The sequence below is a fragment of the Microtus pennsylvanicus genome, chromosome 1 (assembly GCF_037038515.1).
Source record: "Microtus pennsylvanicus isolate mMicPen1 chromosome 1, mMicPen1.hap1, whole genome shotgun sequence".
Classification (NCBI taxonomy): Eukaryota; Metazoa; Chordata; class Mammalia; order Rodentia; family Cricetidae; genus Microtus; species Microtus pennsylvanicus.
This window is the reverse complement of record NC_134579.1, coordinates 194,036,367-194,059,123: the sequence shown is the minus strand read 5'-3', so window position 1 is coordinate 194,059,123 and position 22,757 is coordinate 194,036,367. Positions and strand designations below refer to the sequence as shown.

Below are 22,757 nucleotides of genomic sequence, written 5' to 3'. Positions count from 1 at the left end.
GATATAAAGTGAATTGCATCTTAATAAATCTGAGTGTCATACCTTACAGTCAGATAATTGTGGGGCATAGAAATGTCTGTGCAACAAAAGACTAAGGCACCATTTTTCTTTGTCTGCCTTAGGAGCAGAAGCAAAGACTCATGGGACACAGGGTCATCAGTATCAAAGTCTCGCGACAGTGCACACCACTGCTGAGCCACAGACTTCAAAATCATGCTAGGAAAGAATTTCCTTCCTTTAGAAACAGAGAAATAAAGGCACAACAGTACCTTACCTGGGGAAGTTATGACTATTAACCTGAAAATCTTAACAACTTAAGAATAATGTTGAAATGGTCCTGAATATATTTTAGAAGTCTTTTTTTTTTCTCGATTAGAGCACTGGAAAAAATACACTTTTGCAGTTTTCTTCCCAACCAAATTATAATCATCAGAATGTAAAAATTCTTCTGATTAATTATGTCTCGTGCTAGCTATATGAATATATATATATCAGCTTGACTCACTGGCAAATGTTTTCTTAGGACTTACATTGATTTTTGAAAATGATGGATTAAATGGATCAGCCTCGGGCTTCTACAGGAGAGCTCTTAAAAACGACCCATTTGGATAGACTACGACAAGCAAATGCACTTGGAAATTAAGTTTAGATTTAGAAGTGAATGCAGACTCTCCTGTAACAGTGTGCGAGGCCAGAGATCACCGTGTCCCTTGGATACCACTTTGGCATCCAGACTAGCCCAAGGCTGGCTAATTTTCAGAGAGCTTGGAAAAAGCTTTGTGTTACTAGGTTTCAGAGAACTAGTTTCTCAGAGACCTAGCTTGAATGGGCTGGTGGTAGGGAAAACGCAATCAGCTGGATGGACAGACAGACTCTGACCACAGGGATTTGAGCCCTCTAAACGATGATGTCATAGACGCGGCCCACTCTTCCAAGCCATTCCCTCACAGCCTGCCGAACTCTGATGTCAGTCACATGACAAGTCAGCTGGCTGATACATGGGAACACTGCTGGCTGGAGGGCCGTGAAGGTCTGGTCTGGAAGGATTTGAATCTGATTGAGAACGGTTAGCACCATGTTGGTCCATGCCTATGAGAGAGGATGCAAGAGAGTTACTGACTGCCTCATGGTTTTGCACAATGGCACACTGTTAAGCTCTGGGAATCTGCACATGGTTTTCTCAGGATGTGCCTATAATAAACTGGTTTTCATTTCACATACTGAAGGATGGGAAGAGACTCATCTCACATGAGGGATGGCTTAGGTTTAGCTTTCACAAAGTGTTAAGACTAAAAACGCAGGAGGAGATATCAGCATGGGGTTCAATTAGCTGTCTGCTAAGACCTGGATCACTTGGGATCCTTCTACCTTAATTTAGGAGAAGATTTAAAATCCTTAAAACCCCAACACATTTAAAAACAATGAAGACACAGGATTCACCAAGAAACTTACCCAGCAAAAGAATAAACAGCTATCTCATGGTTACTGGATACTTTAAAAACAACATAGCCCAAACCAGGGATGTCCCTCAGCGAAGAGGGCTTGCCTTGCATGCATCGGGCCTTAGGTTCAAACCCTAGTACTGAAGAAACTAGTCTAGCAAACTTAGGCAGACTCGGTCTTATCAAGTTTACTTCTCTGTTGTATATGTTTCAAAGGAGGAGGCATGACTCCTGTAGGGTGTATTTCAAATTATGTGCATGCAGAGTTCCTCTGATACACCTCTAGCAAGACTCTACAGTAAAGGACTTCATCTAGATTCGCCCTAATTCTTTGTTTCCATATTTTCTTATACTAGATCACTCTCAATGAATGCTGTTTCCCCCTCAAAGTCCTTTTGACATGCTATATATGTGCTCAGGCTGGTTAAAATAATCCATTTTAACACAGCAGCATCCAGTCTGGCTCTTTTCTTTATACACTGTTTCCGAACTACAGAACAGACCCAGAGCCATATTCAAATGACAGAAGGAGAGCTCAATGCCAGCTAAAGCCTATTTGTAAAATCAGCTTTAGCATCTTATTTATACAGGTGGCTTCCTACTTCTAAATTGTGTGTCACAACATTAAAAAAAATGGTTTCTGAAATGACCTGAGGAGAAAATTTGTTTCTCAGGCAGATGGCACAGCCTAGGTACAGTCATTCTGACTTGGAGGTATGATTTATATCACCTGCTGTGTACCAGATCTCTGTCTGTCTAATGTAGCCTGAGCTGCCCACAACACGTAACTCAAATATAGCCAAGGATGACTTTGAACTTATATCTCTGTCTTCACTTCCTCTGTTGGGGGATTGCAGGACTGACCATACCTAGTTCAGGACGGTGAACGGGAGGGGGAAGGATATAACCCAGGGCTTCCTGCATGCTAGGCAAGCACTCAACCACCTGAACTCCCTCCTTCATTTCCCTTGCTGGTTTCACATCTCTGGGGATGCAGGTTCTGCAAGGGGGACACCTCTGGCATCTGCAGAAAACTGGTAGCTGGACCGCACCTGGATCTGTGCCTCTGCATCTCGCACGGAGACACTCAGGGAGCTCCCGGTGGAGCCCGAGCGGGGTCTCTTCTCCTGCCGCAGCAGCTCTGGGCCTGCGCTGAAGGAATGGCGCATCTGCCCTTGGTCCATGAGATGCTGTGGCCGCTGAAGCAGTGGGGAATCGGGACCCCGGGGCCCCAGGGGCTCGCCCTTCTTATCCACCTTGACTTCCTTGGGGAAGGCAGGCAGGTTGTGCGGCTGCCTCCTCTTCTTGTACTCCGTCATCAGCTTTGAGATGGTCTTGTCAGCAGCTATGGTGCAAATCTTGTTCCCCGCACTCTCCCACCACTCTTTCTTGCGGCCAGGCTCCTTCCTCTCTATCTTGGGGCTGGGGGGTAGCAGCAGCACGTCCCCGCTGCCCACTCTCAGGCTCAGAGGCTCACTTAGGTGTTCTCTGCGATCATCTTCCGAGGGCGTGTTTTTCCCGGAGAAGCCTCCCGTGGATGGTGTGGACGACTCAGACTGGAAGGAGGGGAGGATGAAGAACGGGTCACTCTTGAAGGTGGGTGGCTCCTCCAAGCTGCTCTCCAGGTCCAGATGCATCTGGATGTAGTGGTTACAGAGCTCCATGCACAGCTTGTGCAGCCTCTTGACCAACCACACCCAGTCTGCGTTGCTCACTGGCTGCACACTGAGCGAAGGCAGGCGAGCCCTCCATTGCCTTTTCTCCTTGCCTCGCGGAGGGCTCACCTGTGCGGTCTCCTCAAAGATGTCTTCATCCTCCGACGAGCACTGCTGCGAGGAATCAGAGCTCCTCTCCTCCTCGTCGAAGAGGACCTTCTTCACTTGCTCCGCAGTGATGGTTTCTTGGTTGGTGAGAACGGCACAGACCAGGGCATGAAAGTAAATGTTAAAGCTCATGGCCGACTGTCGGTACAGATTGGCGGCGCCTCCGATGCCTGACACTTTCTTCAGCAGGCACTTCAGGCCCGGGCTTGTGTCAAATTCCCGGGCAGTCCTGTAGGAGTCCAGGAGCAGGTCAAATATCACAGCCAGGTTCTGCATGGAGATGTATCTGAGGAAACCAGCCAGCTTGGTGTCTGGCACTTGGACCGACGTCTTCTCCTCTCCTGGAGAGGGACCTTTGACAAACTCTTCCAGCAGGACGTCATACAGGTTCTGGAGCAGTACTTGGTGAGAAAGCAAGCTCACCACTATCTCCCTGAAAGAAACACTTCAAATGCAAAGACAGGGAATGGTTAGTGGCTTCCTGCCTTCTCCCTTCTTTCACAGCAAGGTAGGCACGATCCACTTCAGAACATGTGACACCCAACTAAGTCCATTGTGTTCCAAAATTATTTTTAATTATGTGTGTGCATGCATGCGGGATATGTGGAGGCCAGAGGACTATTTGTAGGGTGCAGTGTCCTCTACTTCCTCCACCATGTGTGTGCAGGGGATCTAGCTTAAGTCATCTTACCCAGTTACAATCACCTTTATTCACTAAGCCATCTTGCCTGCCCTTTAATATCTCTCTTTAAAAGGGGTAAACTTCCCTTTTAATCATAGCTGATAGAATTCCTGGCACTTTTTTAAAATCCAGGAGCTGTTGATGGTAAATTAAGGCACTGAATTATCAAGTCATAGGAAATAAACACAACACCTTCATAAAAAATACATACAATTATAAATCAGGACACCCCTAACCCTTCTAACCTCTTACCCTATTTTCTTACACACGTACATATGGAAGTCTTACTGGCTTGTTTTTGCTACCAAGAATTTTCAAGGGTCAAATGCTAATGCTTTAGGCACTGGAAATTTCTATGCTACTGCTATTATGGTGCTACCATTATAAAATTGATGTAGGTGGGTCTTCTATGTGTTGCTTTCATTGGTTAATTAATAAAGAAAACTGCTTGGCCTAATAGGGTAGAATTTAGATAGGCAGAGTAGACCGAACAGAATGCTGGGAAGAAGGCAGTGAGACAGATGCCCATAGCTCTCCTCTCCGAGATGGATGCAGGTTAAGAATCTTCCCGGTAAGCCACCACCTTGTAGTGCTACACAGATTATTAGAAATGGGTTAATCAAGATGTGAGAGTTAGCCAGTAAGAGGCTAGAGCTAATGGGCCAAGCAGTGTTTAAAAGAATACAGTTTCCATGTAATTATTTCAAGTAAAGCTAGCTGGGCGGTGGGAAGTGGCCCACCACTCTTTCTACATAAAATGAAAAAAATAAATTGATAATGTAGCTCATAAACTTCCACAGCAAGCCTGGGCAAACAGCATCTACTCATGTCAATTCTCTGTCTGCTAGTTTGGCCAGGGGGACTGTGGCACAAAGCTTGCATGGTCATTTGGTTTCCCTGAGTCAACTTTCAGGTCAGCTCTGTAGACTGAGAGATGAGAGAGTGCTCATCCTCCCTAGACATCACTCGGGGCATCTGGCTGAGCAGCAGGCAGGTAGTGAATGACAGTTCCACACTTCTCTAATCAACAAACAATTCAGATAAGGTAGTTTATATGTAAATGCTCACATGCTTGGTTTGGCTGCTTTTTGTTACCAAGAAAATAATTTCTATTTCAGGCTATCTCCACTTTAATTGACCAGTGTGGTTTGTGGTCTCATGTTCCTTTCATTGCTCCTAGAATTTTATGAAAATAGCTTCTATTGTTTTATTGCCTATAGCATCATGCTGCCAACTAATTCCTGTAACTGATACAAGGTCCAGACTTCTTTAAAGACAGGATCTGATGTAGCCCAGGCTGACCTCAAACTTGCTATGTAGATGAGGATGGATGGCCTTAACTTCTGATCTCCTGCTTCCAACTCCTACATGCTGGTACTCTACACAGGAACTACTGAGCCACCCTTAGGACCAGCCACCTTGTTGGTATTTTATTGTTTTAGTCTGCCCCACTATGAAGCAGAATTTTAAAATTACTTTTATACTTAACAAAAAATGATTGTTTCAGCTAGACGAACAAAAAATCATTCATTAATCTAAATACGGGCTTTTCACTTCATGTGCTTGTCACTGAGGAAAAACCATGACTCTCATTCAGTATGAAATACACAGTAAGGGGTTGCCACCCTAAATCAGTAACCCTGTCAGATGGCTGAGATGATCTTTGCAGTGTGTACATTGCACACACATACAATACACCGTATTTTAACTATACAATTCAGCGGTGCTGAGTGTTGTCACTGGGTCACTCTAAAACCTTTTCATCATCTCGGGCAGCAACTCCGTACATTAAAGAACTCCCCCTCTCCCTGGCTCCTATGTAGATAGCTTTTTGATTAAAGTCACTCAGTATTAGCAAACCTGAATATCTGTTCCTCTGCAGAAGGTTCTACTTGTCCTTGTTATTAGTAGTCAACTTGATAAAAGTCTAGAGTCACCTAATAAAAAAGTTTCTATCTTTTCCAGGTTGGTCTGTGGCTATGTTAGGGGTTGTACTGACTGTCTTAAGTTGTGATGGGAGACTCCAGCTCACTGTGAGCGGCACCATGTCCTAGGCCTGTAGTCTTGGGTAAAAGAAAGTTAAGCATGAGTCTGAGAGAGCCAACAATTTATGGTTGGTGATTCAAGGTCCTGCGCTGACTTCCTTCAGTGATGGACCATGATCTGGAAGTATGAGCCAAAGAAACCCTTTCTCCTTCAAGCTATTTTTGACCAGTGTTTTATGACAGAAACAGGAAGGAAATTAGAACACTACCAATTTGGTCTAAGTCTACAGCTTAAGGACTCGAACTAAGGAGGTAAATCCTTTATAGACCTGCTCAGTTCTCTATCATCTGTACTTTGCAGACTATCCTAAAAAGAAGGGCAGTATCTTATCTTTTTCATTGTCTTTAACATATAAAGTAGACAGTTATGACCTCCCCTTAAAAGCTGATGTTGGGGGAAGCAGGAGCTGGAATTGGGGAAAAGTCCATGGGATACTGTTAAAGTTCTCTTTTGTGTGACAGAGTCATGCATATATTTTTCATGTTTCATAATTTGAATACATATATATATGTATTCATATATATATATATTCCATGTATTCTTTTGTGTACAACAAATACTAGCTAAAATATTCCATGGGAATTTTACCTAAATGGTTGTAGTATTAAAATGGCTATATTAATAAGCTGTTACTCAAATCACCCGGAGGCTGTGCAGTGGTAACAACTGCCTTTGTTCAAGTTGCTACAGTGAAGTCTCACAGATTGTGCTGTTTTCTAATCAAAGATGTTGATTTTACAGTGTCTGGCAGTTAGAAGTCTGAGAATAGAGTATCATTAGGCAAGTATGACTAAACTCTGGTAAGGATTTTCTGGTAGCTGTAGCCTGGGACAAGGGAGCACTCCTGTTTCTCTCAAAGGCACTAGTCCCATTCATGAAAGGTTCACACCTCATGATTTACCAATTGTAACCTGAGGAGTTAGGATTAAAACCCAAGTTTGGGGGAATGCCAACCCAAGTCCTTTGCACCTACTCGCTCCCCAGAGTGGTGAAGGGCGGAGGTCTCGTGTTCCTCCAGAACTTGGTTTGCTTCTGGCTTTCACACTTGGTGGTTGTATATTTTTGGATATGTAACTTGGCTTTTCTTGTCCTCATGGGTTAAAAGGCAAGTGGGATGTTATCTGCTGTACCCTTATCCAATGTTAAACAATTATTGCTATTAATTTCCCAAAGCAAAGCCAGGTAGCTTTGCCTTTGCATCCAACTCCAAGAACAAGGATGTTTCAGGAAAGAAGATAGTATTTAAAATTTCTTCTGGTAAGACATGGAGCTTTTGCCTCCTGACAGCATAGTTGTATGTATTAGTCATTGAAATGGTCTGAATTACCTGAACTGTGCCAATCTGAAATATGGTAGTTATGTATTTTAAAGTCTTGTTATGATGCCTGGCTAACCTTGAACTCCTGGGCAGAAGCGACTGCCCTGCCCTGCCTTTTGTTTAAAAATCCAATTAACACTTTAAATAAGATTATTATACATATGATTTTTTGAACTGAGTTGTATCCTATCCAAATGCATATGTCAAACTCCTAATCCCAGTCAGAATAGATCATATTTACAAGAAGGGTCTTTGAGGAGGCAATTAAGTAAAAGTGAAGTAATTTGGGGGGATCTTAGTCTGGTATATACACACTCTTTGTTAGAGGAAATCTGTATAGAAAAACATAGAGAAATCGCCATGTGTGGACTCAGAAGACCGCCATCTACAAGCTTAACAAACAAGTCCTGCCCACACCTTGACCTCTGACTTTGAGCCTCCAAAACATACACAGGCGTTGTCAGTCACTGAGCCTGCGGTGGTTCCCTATGGATTAAACAGTATACACTGCATGTGTAAAATGTGGTTAAAAGGCTAGCCATTTTCATGGAAACCTTTGCTAGATGATCCACAATGCTGCTAGTGTTCCTAGCTAGAGCCTGGATTAAGGAGAGGGAGTGGGAAAGAAAGGGTGAGTGTTCTTATATTAAGAGCGTTCTCTGTGTTTGCAGCGGCTTACCTTTTCTTGGCATGCCCGTTTGGCTTCTCATCAGGAGGCAGTTCGATGATGAGCTGACAGGACTGAGCATGATCGAAGTTGTTTGGAGTCTTTGGTGAGCACTGGGTGTCCAGCATAAACACCTGCAGGAAGAATATATACACAAAGCGATAGCTCAGAAGCCCACAGCTACTAACGCTACTGACAGCCGGCTAGTGACCCCAGGTAAGTAGTTTATTCTTTACCCATGTCTTTACTTATGAAGTGAGATGACAATGGCTTCCACCTGATAGAGCTGATGAAATAAACTGATACATGTATATTACATATGCAGAGCAAATAATAAGCATTGATTACCAACACTAATAATACCATTCTATCACGTGTCAGTTCATTACCTCCCGAGTATGACACTAAGCAGTGATAACAAATACAAGGGGATTGGGATTAGTTTGCTTTCTGTTGCTGTGATACACTCCATGACCAAAAGCAACTTGGGGAGGAAGGAGTTAACTTCATCTTACAACTTTCAGGTCATAGTCAGTTCATGAGGGAACTCAGGGCTTGAACTCGAGCAGGAAGGTGGAGGCATGAAGGACTGTTGCTTACTGGCTCTGTCCCATGGCTTACTCGGTCTGCTTTCTTAGACACCCAGGACTGCCAGCCCAGGAGTGGCCCCAAATCAGTCATCAATCAGGAAGATGACCCACAGGCTTGGTCAGGCCAGTCTGATGGAGGCATGTTTGCAATAGAGGTTTCCTCTTTCCAGATGACCCTAGCTGCGCCAAGGTGTCAAAAAACTAACCAGGATATAAGCTACCTCTATAAAAGCTCATATATATATATATATATATATATATATATATATATATATGTATGTATATATATGTATATATGCATGTATATATTATATACAACTGAGATATATACATACACTTATATGTATATACACATATGCATGTATATATACATATGCATACATGTATATGATGTGTGTACATACAATATGCATGCACACACACATATATATGTCAGTTTTAGAGGGGCTTGTACATGCTAGGCAAGCACTCTGCCACTTTGCTACATCTCTGAAGAAGGACACTTAAAAGAAATCCCACACATCCCTTTATCTCTGGCTTTTATATCCAAGGCAGAAATAAGAAATGAAGACTCAGTCAACCATGGTGACACACACCTTTAATCCCAGCACTCAGGAAACGGAGGCAGGCAGATCTCTGTGAGTTCCAGGCCAGCCAGGGCTATGTCTCAAACAAACAAATGAAGCTAAGACTCTCAGCTCCTTTCTGGACCACTTTCCTACTAGGACTCCTGGTGTGGCTTGCACAGAGGTGGCTGAAAATTCCCAACATCTATCAGACCACTGCTCCAAGGTTTCATTTCTTTGGACTTAAAGACCTTTAGACTGTCTCTCTCTCTCTCTCTCTCTCTCTCTCTCTCTCTCTCTCTCTCTCTCTCTCTCTCTTGGTTTTTTCGAGACAGGGTTTCTCTGTGGCTTTGGAGCCTGTCCTGGAACTAGCTCTGTAGACCAGGCTGGTCTCGAACTCACAGAGATCCGCCTGCCTCTGCCTCCCAAGTGCTGGGATTAAAGGTGTGCACCACCATCGCCCTGCTAGTAGACTCTCTTTTTAAAGGAAACCTCTTATTTCCCATAACTAGTTATTTTTAACTGTAAATATAGAAGGAAGGTTTGGGACTGAAGGGGAGAAACACGAAGTGGTGAAACACTTCCCTGTTCTTCTCCATTAATACTGATTTCACGAGAGGCTTCTCTATTGATGGTCCATCTGTTGCTGAGTTTGAAATAAGATCTCCAAGCTGGCTTGTAACTTATCCTATAGCCCAAGCTAGTCTGAATTCAGGGTCCTTCTGCCTCTCAAATGCTGGAATTATAGACATTTGCCCCCTTGCCTAACTGTCATTTTTATAGTCTACTGCATGCTTGCACACAGCTGAAAATCCCACAGTGTAAACATGTGAAAAACAACCAAGTGTGACAGGTTTCTGTTTAGAGAAGCCATCCCTGAGGAGGCTTCTTATACAGCAACTTATTGCTGCAGCTGGCCACAGTTGCCGCGCTGATGAAGGGGCTCTTGGTTGCAGCCTTATTTTTCCTCTGTCCCTTCTCCTGCAGACAGACACATCATGGATGCTTCCTAGGGACCTGCCTCTTTCTTCAGAATGGTCATGTCCCAGGACATTAGGAATGTGCTCAGCAGGCGAGGTGACAAGCTGAATATGGAAGGCTCTTCCTTTCTTGTCTCTTTTGCCAAGCACTGCTAGGCAAAGTCCTTCAGAAGAAACCTGGTTGGGAAACTTGTCAACAGATTCCCTGGATCTAGCATTAAAAGTGCTTGTGAGCCATCTGACGTGGGGGCTAAGAACCAAACCCGGTGTATATGAAGATGGTTTTAATGGTTGGCTATATTCAATTCAAATGTGTTAAGTCGCTTAAAATATTAAGGACTGTATTCTGTATGGGTGATAAGAGTGTAATGCCTGAACAATCTTTAGTCACCATATTCAGCAGCATTAGTATTTAGAAAACCCTTCTAAGTAGCCTAAGCAAGGTGTAGTTGAAGTCCAGGCTGTAGGATGGGCTCTGATCTGAGTTTGAAAGAATACAACCTTCAAGGGTTGGTGTAGGGAGAATGAGCTAAAGCCGTTCTGGTGGGAAAATGGTACTGATGGGCTTAGAGCCTTAATGTGTATGTCTCTGAGGGAGTGAGAGGTGCCTGGTGATACAAGACATTCAGGATGGCTCTGAGCATGCAACTCAAGCTTCTGAAGTCCCAAGAACCACACCGTCAATCTCTTACCTGCTGGGCCATGGCCCGGATGCGCCAGTACTCTGCCTCAGCACTTGGGGAGGAGGATGGCGCTGCTACCCGCACCTGGCAGCCTTCCCCACTGAAGCCCTCTGTGCCACTGTGGAAGCAGCCTAGCAGGTCCTAGGGAGGAACAGCAAGCATTCATAGGGTTTGACTGTGCTCAGAGTGCCAGGCCCAGTCTCCAATCTGATACTGATAAAAAAAAACAAAAGAACCAACCCAGTGTTTTTTGTTTTTCCCTCATAGTCAGCTACTATGCAACTGTATGAGGAGGCAGACAGAGCTCAGGAGCCCAGTTTGACTAAGCGTCAGGGGGCTAGGAAAGAGGAAAACATCGCCTCCCTCCTCGTCTTACCTTCACTGGCTTGAGAGTGGCAGAGAAGGCATCCTGCAGGGCGCAACACGCAAGCCGCCACATTTCCTCAGTGAACACAGGACCCGCGGTCACGAGGACGTACCTGCCAAAATGCGTATCCCGTGTCCACAAATTCTGCATCCTCAAGGTTGAGTGGAACACAGGCTTATCCTGTTCTTGCTCTGCAAGACTTCCTGTCTCCTCACTCCTGCCTTCCACCCCTCTGGTCGTGCACTGTCAAGATACTAATATCTAAACCATTTTAGTTTAGACACATCAATGGATTTCCATTGCAAACAGCCCCACATTTAACCTTGGGCTTATATGTAGGGCTGTGTGCCCTTCATTTATTTTCCCATCCTGGCCCTGTTTGTAATCACTCCTCTACAAACCCTAACCACACAAAATAAGACCCAAACTCTTACTATCTCCTTGCACCTGTTGTCTTGTTCTTCCAACTGGAATAATCACCCAGTGAAGACTTACAATTGTGGTCTCAATGAGATGTTCTCAGAAAGTCTCTGGTTTTGAATCCAGAATCCCCAGTGAGTGGCTGTTTGGGAAGGCTTAAGATGTGTGGCCTTGTTTAAGGTTTCCCAGGCCTTTTACCATCTCCAGTGTAGGGTACTCTCTGCTTACAGTCTGAGATATGAGCTCTCAGCTACTCTCCTGACACACCCTTGCTCCACCATCATGGACGTGAAGCCTTTGAAACTGTAAGCCCAATTAATCCCTCTCTTCTATAAATTGCCTTTGTCATAGTGTGTTTTCATTGTACCAATAGAAAAATAATGAAGACGATCACTTTGAGTAGGAACCAAGTGTCACCATTATTACCATTCTGAACCCCGCTTTCTTGTCCTTTCTGGGTATTTTTCATTACCTCCTCTGTGGAGGTCAATGTCATCATTTTTCAGTGACCCTCTCTCTGGTGGTTTTTATTATTTTTCTTTGAGACCTTGCCTTGCTGTGTAGCCCAAGGTGGTTTTGAACTCAAACCCTCCTTTCTCTACCTACTGGGTGCTAGGATTACAAGTGTGTTTGTGTCTAGAGGCTATGCCATTACTCTCAGTATCTACACTAAAGAGATAGAAGGGCCTAGGTATCTAGTAATGTTCTCACAAGGGAATTTTATGTTCTCATTGTATATAGGATCAGTATTCTGCATCCCAAAACGGGGCTTGTTAGGAGCAGGAGCGGGGCATGAACCCCCCAAAAGAGGTTCATAGGACCCAGGGACAGATTGAGGCAAACTCCCTGGTGGTTAGGAGCTGGCAGTGGACCCTAATTCTCAGGTTCCACTCACCATGCTCCACCATCACTTCCGAAGAAAACCTTCCTCTTTTGTCTCCAAGGAAACCACCCATCACTTTCTCTATCTCTACGTTGTCTACCCCCATCTACACAAAGTACTTATAGACTAAATATCAAAAAGGACTATTCGTTATAAATTATTTATAAAAAAAAGTGATTTGCTATCATAAAGCTAATGCCTTTGGACTCTATAATAAAACTCAACCTTTGGGGAAGCCAAGAGGCTCTATTCTCACCTAATGCAGGAACAGCCAACTCTGGAGATGGTTTCGGTGGGCTTGGCCACACATGCCACCAGCAGCTCAAAGAGATCCTTCAGCATGGTGTTGATCATGCTCTCATACCTGATGTCTACAGGAAGGAGTAAAAAGGTTCTTAGGACTCTGGTGTAAAGAGAGAGATCCTGACGGCCATCTCTGGCCGAAGAAGAAAGGCTGAGACATAAAAAGAGAACAAGAACGGCATACCCTCTTCCTATACCCTCTCGAAACAAACAAAAAACAGCAAAGCAATGTTTATTTTTTGAGTCCTCTTCCCCAGGTTTGATATGTTTATAGATATAGCAAGATGAAATGTGGTTCACTTTTTTTTTTTTGGTTTTTTGAGACAGGGTTTCTCTGTGGTTTTGGAGCCTGTCCTGGAACTAGCTCTTGTGGACCAGGTTGGCCTCGAACTCACAGAGATCCGCCTGCCTCTGCCTCCCGAGTGCTGGGATTAAAGGCATGTGCCACCACCGCCCGACTGTGGTTCACTTTTTTGTGTATTGTTTAAAGTTCAGCATATTATTAAGCTATTCAAACAAGACAGAATATAATACATGGCCTGAAAATGAGTTGCTGGAAAAAACTGATTCCCAAAAGGAAAACCTGAACATGCTTTCCTTGGTGCTGAAAACGGAACTAATGTGTAAGTGCTCCTGGAGAACAAAGCAATCTCATTTCAGTTTGGTGACTTCTGAACCTTGTCCATCTGGCTTCCATCTGCACATCATTTGCAGACTGAAGGAAGGAGGGATCCCCACACCAGTCTGTTTGGCAACCCCAGGAATGCATCTGCATGTTCTTCCTAGGACCCTTGTGATGCCACAGAAACAATTTAGTGGTATTGCCCACACCCCACCCTGTGCAAGCAAAGCAACAGTCTGCTCAAAAATATCAACCCCTTTAGACACATGTCTAATCTGCATGCTGAAGTCTGTCCCTCCTTCTTCAGCTCTAGACCCCCCCCAAAAAAAACCTGGTAAATCCCTCCTACTCCATCAGCTGTGGGGAACCCTCCCTCCTCCATCAGCTGTGGGGAACCGTCAGTGCCACAGGCATTAAGATACTTCCCATAATCCCTGCCCTGATAATGAACTTCTTGCTGGTAACTGGAGCCTTTCCTAAATTCTATTTCTTTGTTTTACCCTCTTTAGATGTAGAAGCACAAGAAACCCCACTTCTGTATACTTTGGCTACGGGGATTTTAAAGATTATGTATTTGAATATGCCTTCCCCTCCTATGCATTGCTATGCTAGACCTGCTACTAGGCATTATATCTTCAACAACAAGCACAGAGCATTCCATTTGATAATTTTATACAGGCTGCATGCATATCAATTTTCCCTCCAATGATATGCTATTAGATTACTGGTTCTAACCACATGGTTATATTTCATTTGTTCCCCAGACAGAGGCGTTTACATTAGTCATTCACTAAGCACTTTGAGATAACGATGCTACATGCAGAAGCAATGACCACAAGGGCTGGCCCTGGCACTGTAGCTACCTGAGTGTAGAAAGCTTTGGATGTGCTCCACCACCAGCTCGCAGGACAGACCAATGGCATGCTTGAAGTTAGCAGATGCCACATCCCAGTAGGAATGGTCCTTGTGGCTACGGCGGAGCCACAGAGCCATCACAGGAAGGAGAAGGTGAACGACTGCATAGATTCCAAACCCTGGGCCTGAAAAAGGAAGAGAAGGGTCAGAACCATGACTGCAGGAGGAGTAGGGGTTTCTTGTTATGGCTGGTATCAAAGATCTCTTTCCAAAGAGCTCCCCAGTATCTGAGAAAATATGGAAGAACTGACAACTCACTGGGGGTAATAACAGGAACATTTTTCTTTGTATGATTTTAGCTCTGTAGGTATATGAATAGACATACAAATTCAAATATCACAAGGCTAAAATGTCAATCTCTTAGTCCTCAGAGTCAGATGCATAAGTACATAGATGCATAAAGAAAGAATGCCAAAATATATTACATATATATATTTCTATAGGACATAGGTTTGTTTATTAACAGTCTGGGTCTCACTGTGTTACCCAGACAGACCTTGAACTCCTGGACATATGTGTTTTCCTGCGTGAGCCTCCTGAATAGCTCTGTGGCTACAGGCAATTTCCCACCATACTGGCTAAGCTTTAAAAACTACTTTTTGATAAATATGAAGAACAAAGTTTATATTATAAACAATCCTTATTTTCACTGCATATACTATTTCCATTATACATAGGTGTAATTTATTATCAATTTCAGTACTGACAGACATTTAAGATGTGGAATTTTTTTATTCTGTAGAAATGCTATAAAGAAAATATTTGTGCTTCCTTAAAAACATTAGTAGATTTAAAAAATTTTTATTTTAAAAACAAGATAAAAATAGAGTAAGCTTGGTTCATACTTCTATTTCTTGGGTGTTTACAACAGCTAGATTACCAGTTTCAGGCCAATGTGGGCTAAACGGTAAGACCCAGCAAGAAAAAAAAAAGATACAAAAGATAACAAACATGAAAATTACATAGTCTATAGAGAGTGGAGCAAAAATGTGCCTGCAGATATAATTCTATTTTAACATATTTCCTTAAAGTAGTTTTTGAATGTACATGTATGTATGCGTATTTAGAAAGACTCTAAATAGTTGATTCCACATTTAAAATATTTTTTTGTTTTATTTATTTATTTATTTATTTAGGATTTCTGCCTCCTCCCCGCAACCGCCTCCCATTTCCCTCCCCCTCCCCCGATCAAGTCCCCCTCCCTCATCTGCTCGAAGAGCAATCAGGGTTCCCTGACCTGTGGGAAGCCCAAGGACCGCCCACCTCTATCCAGGTCTCCTAAGGTGAGCATCCAAACTGCCTAGGCTCCCCCAAAGCCAGTACGTGCAGTAGGATCAAAAACCCACTGTGATTGTTCCTGAGTTCTCAGTATTCCTCATTGTCCTCTATGTTCAGCTAGTCCGGATTTATCCCATGCTTTTTCAGACCCAGGCCAGCTGGCCTTGGTGAGTTCCCGATAGAACATCCGTGCATGTTCCTAGAGAAGCTAAGTAAGAAGGTGAACCCAAAGACAAACACATAGGCATCCTCATGAACATTAACCTTCATCAGGCGATGAAAGGAGACAGAGACAGAGGAGCACGGGACAGAAATCTCAAGGTCCAAATCAGGAGCAGAAGGAGACGGAGCACGAGCAAGGAACTCAGGACCGCGAGGGGTGCACCCACACACTGAGACAATGGGGATGTTCTATCCACATTTAAAATAATGCTTTATAAATGTCATTCACTCTTATTAACTGCTTCTCACTTAGTGTTTACAATTTTTATTTTAGCATTTAAGAGAGCTCAACAAACAGATATTTTTGGCAGTAAACACCATTCATACGTATCATGTGTTAATTAATACGAGAACTGAAAATGGCGCTTACTAATGAGATGTACTGAGGAGTTGCGGTGCGTAACTCTTCAATGGGACGCTTTTAGCTTTTAAACATGAGACTAGCTGCAAACTTTGCAATGGGTTTTGAGAAGGTGTTAATAATCAAATCTTCATAACAATGGAGAGACATCTTCTCACTGTGAGATTAACTAGTAGTTTCATTAAGGTTCTAATTCTATTAGTAAAAACTGAAATTTCAGAGTTGGGGAGATGTCCTCAGCTATTAAGAGCTGAACTCTGGTCCTTTGGATTCCCAGAATCCACAACTGTTCATAATGTCAGTTCCAGGAGATCTGATGCCCTCTTCTGGCCTTTCCAGGCACTGTATGCACACGGTGCACAGACATTTATGCGGGCAAAGCACCCATAAAATAGTAAATAAAAACGCCTTACATTTCTATAAAAAATTCTTTGAGGAAACTTTGGAATGAAGAATATGTATGCTAAGTTTTTAAAACTCATATCAAAAGATGCATTTCTAAGGTGGCTTCTTTTCTACACACAGGGGACTATTTCTAGTATTCAGGCATATGTGCTGGCCTGACCTTGGGGTTCTGGCAGGATGCATCTTCAGCTGCAGTCACTAAGAGGACCTGCTGTGCACGTTCACTATGCTCCTTTTTAAAAGGGCCCTGCCCACCTCCCATCTCTCTCTTTTTCTGTTTGTTCCTTTATGCTTCTCTGCCTGTCTCTGTTTATCCCCCTCCTCTCTCTCTCTCTCTCTCTCTCTCTCTCTCTCTCTCTCTCTCTCTCTCTCTCTCTCTCTCTCTCTCTCTCTTCTTCTGCTGCTCCTGTCCCCAGAGGCCGGTTTCCTCCCTCCCCTTCTTTTTTATATTTGTTTACTTAACAAAAAACCCCTCCGCATGAACTCTGTTGCATGGCGTCTTTCTCTCTCGTGCCACTTCTAAAATTACAACAACACAGTCCTAGGCACTGTGTGTCATCTCCAACTCTAATCACGTGACAAGAGGCTGCTTAGTACAGCGTGTGCTCATGAGTGACAGATCTATTGAGCTCTCCTGTCAGTCCTGGGGCTGCACAGGCTGTAAGATCTAGCCAAGAAAGAAGGCTGAAACATGGCAAAGCCAGCTGGCTTATGGAGACACTGATGGATGGATGTGGGAGTCCAACAGCATCAAACCACACATCTTTTGTAGAAATTTCCAGGACATACCTGACCCATCACTTTACTGTGGCCATTCAACACATGATTACTGAACATCTACTGTATGTGAAACTTTGTATTAAATATAAGAAACAGTGACAACAGAGGAACATCCAAAGAGATACCCTCTTGGAAATAGTTACATGCCCAACAACCCCTCTGCCAGTAGAAACAGATGGAGACACTTACCAGGTGTTTTGGTAACATCTCTCAACAGCTCAAAGAGTAAATCTAAGGTTGGTGGTTGGTGTTGCCGAGGACAGTTGGACACAGCTGCTGTTAGTTGCTCCAACAGGATGATCCAAACTTCTATCAGACCTGGAAAACAAAAAGCGGACCCCTCTGAAACCCAGATATCCATCAGGAAGAATCCTCTCAAGATCCCAGTGAGCACTGCGTATGAATGACAAGTGGCACTGGGGTGACAGTCATCGCTTGGAGTGTTAGCCCTCAGTGCCTATGAGAGGCAGAGATTGGTTAATATGATCTGACAAAGGGAAACACAAGACTCAAAATTCTTCCCTAACTCCCCACTTTAAAAATGGCAACATTATATGTAAATTCGATACTGAAATGACTGTCGGACTTCTTGACATTCTAACCAAATGATAATAAAAACATAAAATTGTCCATTTAGTTTTATATTTACTGTTTTTTTTTATTTTTCTTGTGAGATGGGGTCTCTTGGAGCTCAGGCTTGCCTCAAACTTGCTATTTAGCCAAGGAACCTTGAACTTCTGATTGACATTTCCCACCTCACATATATGCAACATACAAAACATCTAAACAGTTCTGAGAACTGACATATTCTCAGATATTATCATGGATTTCCAGTATACATAATTATGCTGCCCAGTGAAAAGTACAAGCATTTACAAAAATATCAAAAGTATACATAGATTATACAAAGCTAGGCATAATAGTTGACATATCAAAATTTATAGTCAGTCACCTCCCAAGTGCTGGGATTTCAGGAACTTATTTTATATCATATTCATGTGGAGATGGAGACCAAACTCAGGGCATCATGTGTGTGAGGTAACATGACTGAATAAGCTATATCCTTAGCCTTACTGTCTATTCTTTTAAAAGAACAAAATTAGCCACTTCCATTATTTTTATAACTTTATATAATTTTATAACTTTTTTATAATTTTAGCTTGTGTAATCATTAATACTGTTTCTCAAATTGAAGAGTGTCATTTGCATTCCCAGGTGTGGACCCGATGAGGTCTTCTGAGTGCACAGGCAGCAGGTGCGGGCAGGTGTGCACACACTGGAAGATCACTTGGAGTTACTAGCTAGGAGGTGGGTTTGTAGGAGATTGCATGCCATCTAATTTGAAACAAAGTCTTTAAAAGCATTCCTTTCCTCAGCCCACAGGCTTCACCGCTTACAGAGTCTCCCTTCAGTAATGGCTTAATTTCCCCTATCTCTAACCAAGTAGTCTTAGGGGGGAAGTAACTGCGTTTCCTTGAAGCTAGTGAAGGCAATTGCTAGCCTATTTGAGCACCAGTGCAATGTTGTCCTAATTTGCTAAATTCAAGAAAAAATCAGGGTTTGAATGGGGTCCGCATAACTGCAATGGTTTTACACCGAGGCAGCCATGCCAAAGAAATGTCTTAGTGTTGACTTTAGGGAGTCCCTGGAATCTCTGGCTAAACTTATCCTGATAACAATTATATAAAAACATGGAAATGGATGACCACTCTTATGATTTGTAAACTAACTTACTTATTCCCTAAGATTCTGGGATTAAGAACACAACGAACCATCCTAGTCAAGTCAACAAGCTTACCAGTGTCGTCATCAAAATCCGACAGGACTGATTCGATTCCATCTTCGCTGCTGGCTGACTGCTCCTGAAGCCTTCGTGGCAAGCTGGCAAGTCGCCCACTAAGGAATATTGGCTTTAAGGGCATTTTGTAGATCTTGGCCAATAACTAGATAAGAAGACCACACCAAATAGTGCACTTATATATTGGAAATTTCTCGGTGTTAGAGAACAGTAGGATTATAATTCACTATTAAAGGGGACCCAGAACGATAAGGGCTCCTGAAGAATAAACGTTCTTATGATTTGCATTTAAAAGGCAACAAAAACATTTCTGTCAAGAAGCTGATGCAATAATGCTTACTGGCAACAGAACGGTGGCTAATTTTCCAACATCTGAGTTTTATATATTTTTTAAAAACTCTCTCAGGTTGCTGCGAACATGTAAATTGTTTTGTCTGTGGAGGACCCCAGGGAAGAGTCCATAGGAAAGTGGGCACCAGATTCCAGCTTCCCCTTCCCATGACCCCACCTCTAAGGAAGCAGAAGAACAAAAGAAACCCGGGAGATGGAGCGGTCTGAGGTCAAGGTGGAAGAGATGAAAAGGTGTCTCTTGGGTCTCAGCTAAAGACTTTTGCTGATGTCTTATGAATACGCTCTGAGGCAGCTGTGGGGCGTGGAGCTGTGTTTGCCCCCCCCCCCCAAAGTACCTGAGAACAACGTCTGAGGTAATCCAGAGCCGGCAGGCACAGGTCTGTGGAAGTGGCTCCCACTCCGGGGACACAGTCTCCGATCTCTTTACAGTCCACCTCCCCTAGGGTAGAGTGGGGACAGAGACAAAATTACCCGTGTTTTCCAGTCACGACAGAAGACCCGCTCACTCACATGCGACCCCAATAAATACACATGGAAGGGGTGGGGAGGAAAAACTACAGCAGCTCGTATAATCCCAATGTGATTCCGCTCCATGAATGTTCTCCCTAGGAGGAACACTTGGTCTGCTCCGGTCCAGTACCTCTGGTAGCTGAGAGAGCATTTCTGCACACCAGCACATTAACTCACGTCTCTGCTGGATGATGTGACTTCTGAGACTTTGGCGACAGAGAGCCTTCCCAGAGGCAGGCCTTGTAAGGCTGGAATGAGGCTCTTGGCCTCTCTCTTTGGATTTTTATCTGCTGCCAGCATGGGGTACTAAATGAAGAGCCCAGGAAGAGCAAACATACAGGGTTTGGAGTCATAGGCAACTTAACTGGACTTAAATTAGTGTATTTTCATATAGTTGTAGAGATGTAACCCATCTCTGGAAAAGATTTTTTTCTATAGGTTAAAAAACCAAGAATTTTAATTTTTATTTTCAGTGTCTCGAATCTGTTTCTATACTTTTAATAAAATTATTTCACAGCACTGTGATTAATGCTAATTGTCTGCAATTGTAGCAGCAAGCATCCTTCCCTATGGGTAAACAGACATAATTACTAGGCTTTAATTAAAACTCAGAAGCAATGAGGCATGCTGCTACATAAAAGAAATAAATGAATTCACATTTTAGATTAGGGCTGGCAAACTCTTTATAAAGTGCCAGAGAGCAAGTACCCAAGGCCCTGTGGGTCATCCTGCCTGGGTGTGACTTCATTCCTGTTGTTCTAGCACAAAGGTAGAATAAAATTGTTTTCAGGAAAATCTGTTAGGGAGTTTGAAAGTTTGCCAGCTCCTGGTTTACAGTCATATATACCTTACAACTGAGAACAGAGGCCAGGGCGAATTTGTGGGGGAAAAAACCCCCAACAAAACAGCGGGAAATGAACAACAGCGTCATTTCCTATCCTCTCCATTTAGCAGGTGTTACCTTTTCTATGTTGTAGACCCAAGTAATGTTGGCTCTGGAACCAGGTGGTACACAGGAAGCACAGCTGTACGGGGTGCTCTGTCTTTCCCACTGAACCCCAAGCCTTACACCTTGACTCTACTTCATAGACCGCACAACAAAACAGAACCCCACCTTTTCAAAATATGTTCCATATGCACATTAATAATTTGGCATCTCTACATTCAGTGCCTAACTTTTCTCTGAGATAAGCTCTCAAATTTCTGACACTCTGTCAGGCATGTCTGCCTGAGTATTTCATAGACGCTCATTGTGTCTAGCTGTCCAAGGAAGATTCTTTACCTTTTCTTATTTGCTGTGGACTAAGTACTTGTACCCATATGACATGAAAACATGAGTGGGAAATTTCAGAAGAAATTCCTAAATTTTAAATTACATGTTTTGTCAGCGACAAGATGGATGTGTTCTGCATCCAGGCTGGATACAGCACCCACCTATTGTCTCTTTGTAGCCATCTGGGTTACCAAACTGCTTGATGTGATATCCATGTATTGTAGTTGTTTTTTTTAAATTTTTACTATCTACTTTTATTTTTATGTGTGTGAGTATTTTGCATGAATGTCCCTGTAGAGGGCAACTGTATGTTGTGACAGAACAGGGTAAGGATTGCCTACAGCTCAGACTAATAACAAATAAATTCTGTGCCTTTGTTTTGTTCTTACTTCAGAAATAGGGGCGGCACAAGTGTGACAACTTGCGTCCAGTTTCTTTCACAGAGAAATAATCAGTGTATCAATTATCTATTGAGAAGATGTACAAACATCAAGTTTCTATTTTCCTTATTTCCAAGATTCTCATGCTCCACACCCCTGAGCTCTCTGTGTAAACCTCTCAGGCGTGCAGATGTCTTCTAAACTTGTGGTTTAAAGACTATACTTTCAGGGATCATTTCGATAGTTTGTTACTAAACTTGTGGTTTAATCCCAAGTCTTCTCTTCATCTCACCCAGATGAATCTGTGCTCTGTAAAACCCAGCTCCAGCCGGTCATGCTGTATACAAGACTTCACCCTATTAAACGTTTCTAACTTCAGCATCTAACCACCTACATGGTTCCTAAAATACACCAGGACTTCAAGAAGGGGGAAGTTGACTCATCCAAACACACGCTGCAATTCGGAAGGCTAGAGGAGGCATTCCTAAGTTTACTTTCCGACTGCCAACCGTGACACTGACGGGAACGGTTTCCTACACAAGGTCAATTACTGAAGAGTAAATGGGATACCCTAAGATCAAAAAGAAAGTTGGTATAAAATAATGTAGAGTTTGAGAATGTATTGTATCACAAGATATTTTATAAAGAAAAAAAATCAACTTCAAAGTGCAGTGAGCCTCTGAGCCCATGTGTCCATATCCCAGGATGCACGCTTGTCCCTACAAAGTCATGTTGAAAGGGTCTACTGTGACCGTGAGTGTCATTAAAGGAGAGTTCCACTTACCCAGTCCTTTGACGAACTTCATAAGGCACATGATGTAACTGGTGGCTGCGTTAGCAAAGACCTGAATGTTGTCAGTGTTGAGAAAAGCTTCAAACACGTCGAACACAGGAGCCTGGCCTTTTCCTGAGGGAGGAATGGGATAGATTGTAAGGAAGGGAGGTTTTAACCCTTTATGGTGCTTACACTTCCAGAATCTCCTAGGTAGTCTTAGAAGAGTCACTGGAGAAGTGTTTGGATCTTTTGATAGCTAGCCTATCCTGCTGCTTCACCTAAATGGGAGCTATGGGGGGGCTGGGGAGATAATGGAG

General features: G+C 43.2%; 1 protein-coding gene and 1 pseudogene across 2 annotated transcripts in view; one reads left to right on the top strand and one right to left on the bottom strand.

Annotated features, from left to right (window-relative positions):
* Positions 1–367: 367 nt before the first annotated feature.
* The window catches only part of Arfgef3 (ARFGEF family member 3), a 152,479-nt gene continuing 130,089 nt past the window's right edge, over positions 368–22,757 (bottom strand). For both annotated transcript variants that reach the window (XM_075948204.1, XM_075948212.1), the window contains 11 exons: positions 22,450–22,572; positions 19,838–19,941; positions 19,152–19,296; positions 17,543–17,671; positions 14,256–14,432; positions 12,724–12,838; positions 11,174–11,276; positions 10,807–10,938; positions 7,991–8,112; positions 2,495–3,710; positions 368–1,089 (listed from right to left, as the gene is read on the bottom strand). In XM_075948204.1, coding sequence (XP_075804319.1) covers positions 898–1,089; positions 2,495–3,710; positions 7,991–8,112; positions 10,807–10,938; positions 11,174–11,276; positions 12,724–12,838; positions 14,256–14,432; positions 17,543–17,671; positions 19,152–19,296; positions 19,838–19,941; positions 22,450–22,572 — 2,558 coding nt within the window. In that variant the 3' untranslated portion in view covers positions 368–897. The remainder of the gene's footprint in view (positions 1,090–2,494; positions 3,711–7,990; positions 8,113–10,806; positions 10,939–11,173; positions 11,277–12,723; positions 12,839–14,255; positions 14,433–17,542; positions 17,672–19,151; positions 19,297–19,837; positions 19,942–22,449; positions 22,573–22,757) is intronic.
* Positions 21,879–21,962, top strand: LOC142842886 (small nucleolar RNA U3; annotated as a pseudogene).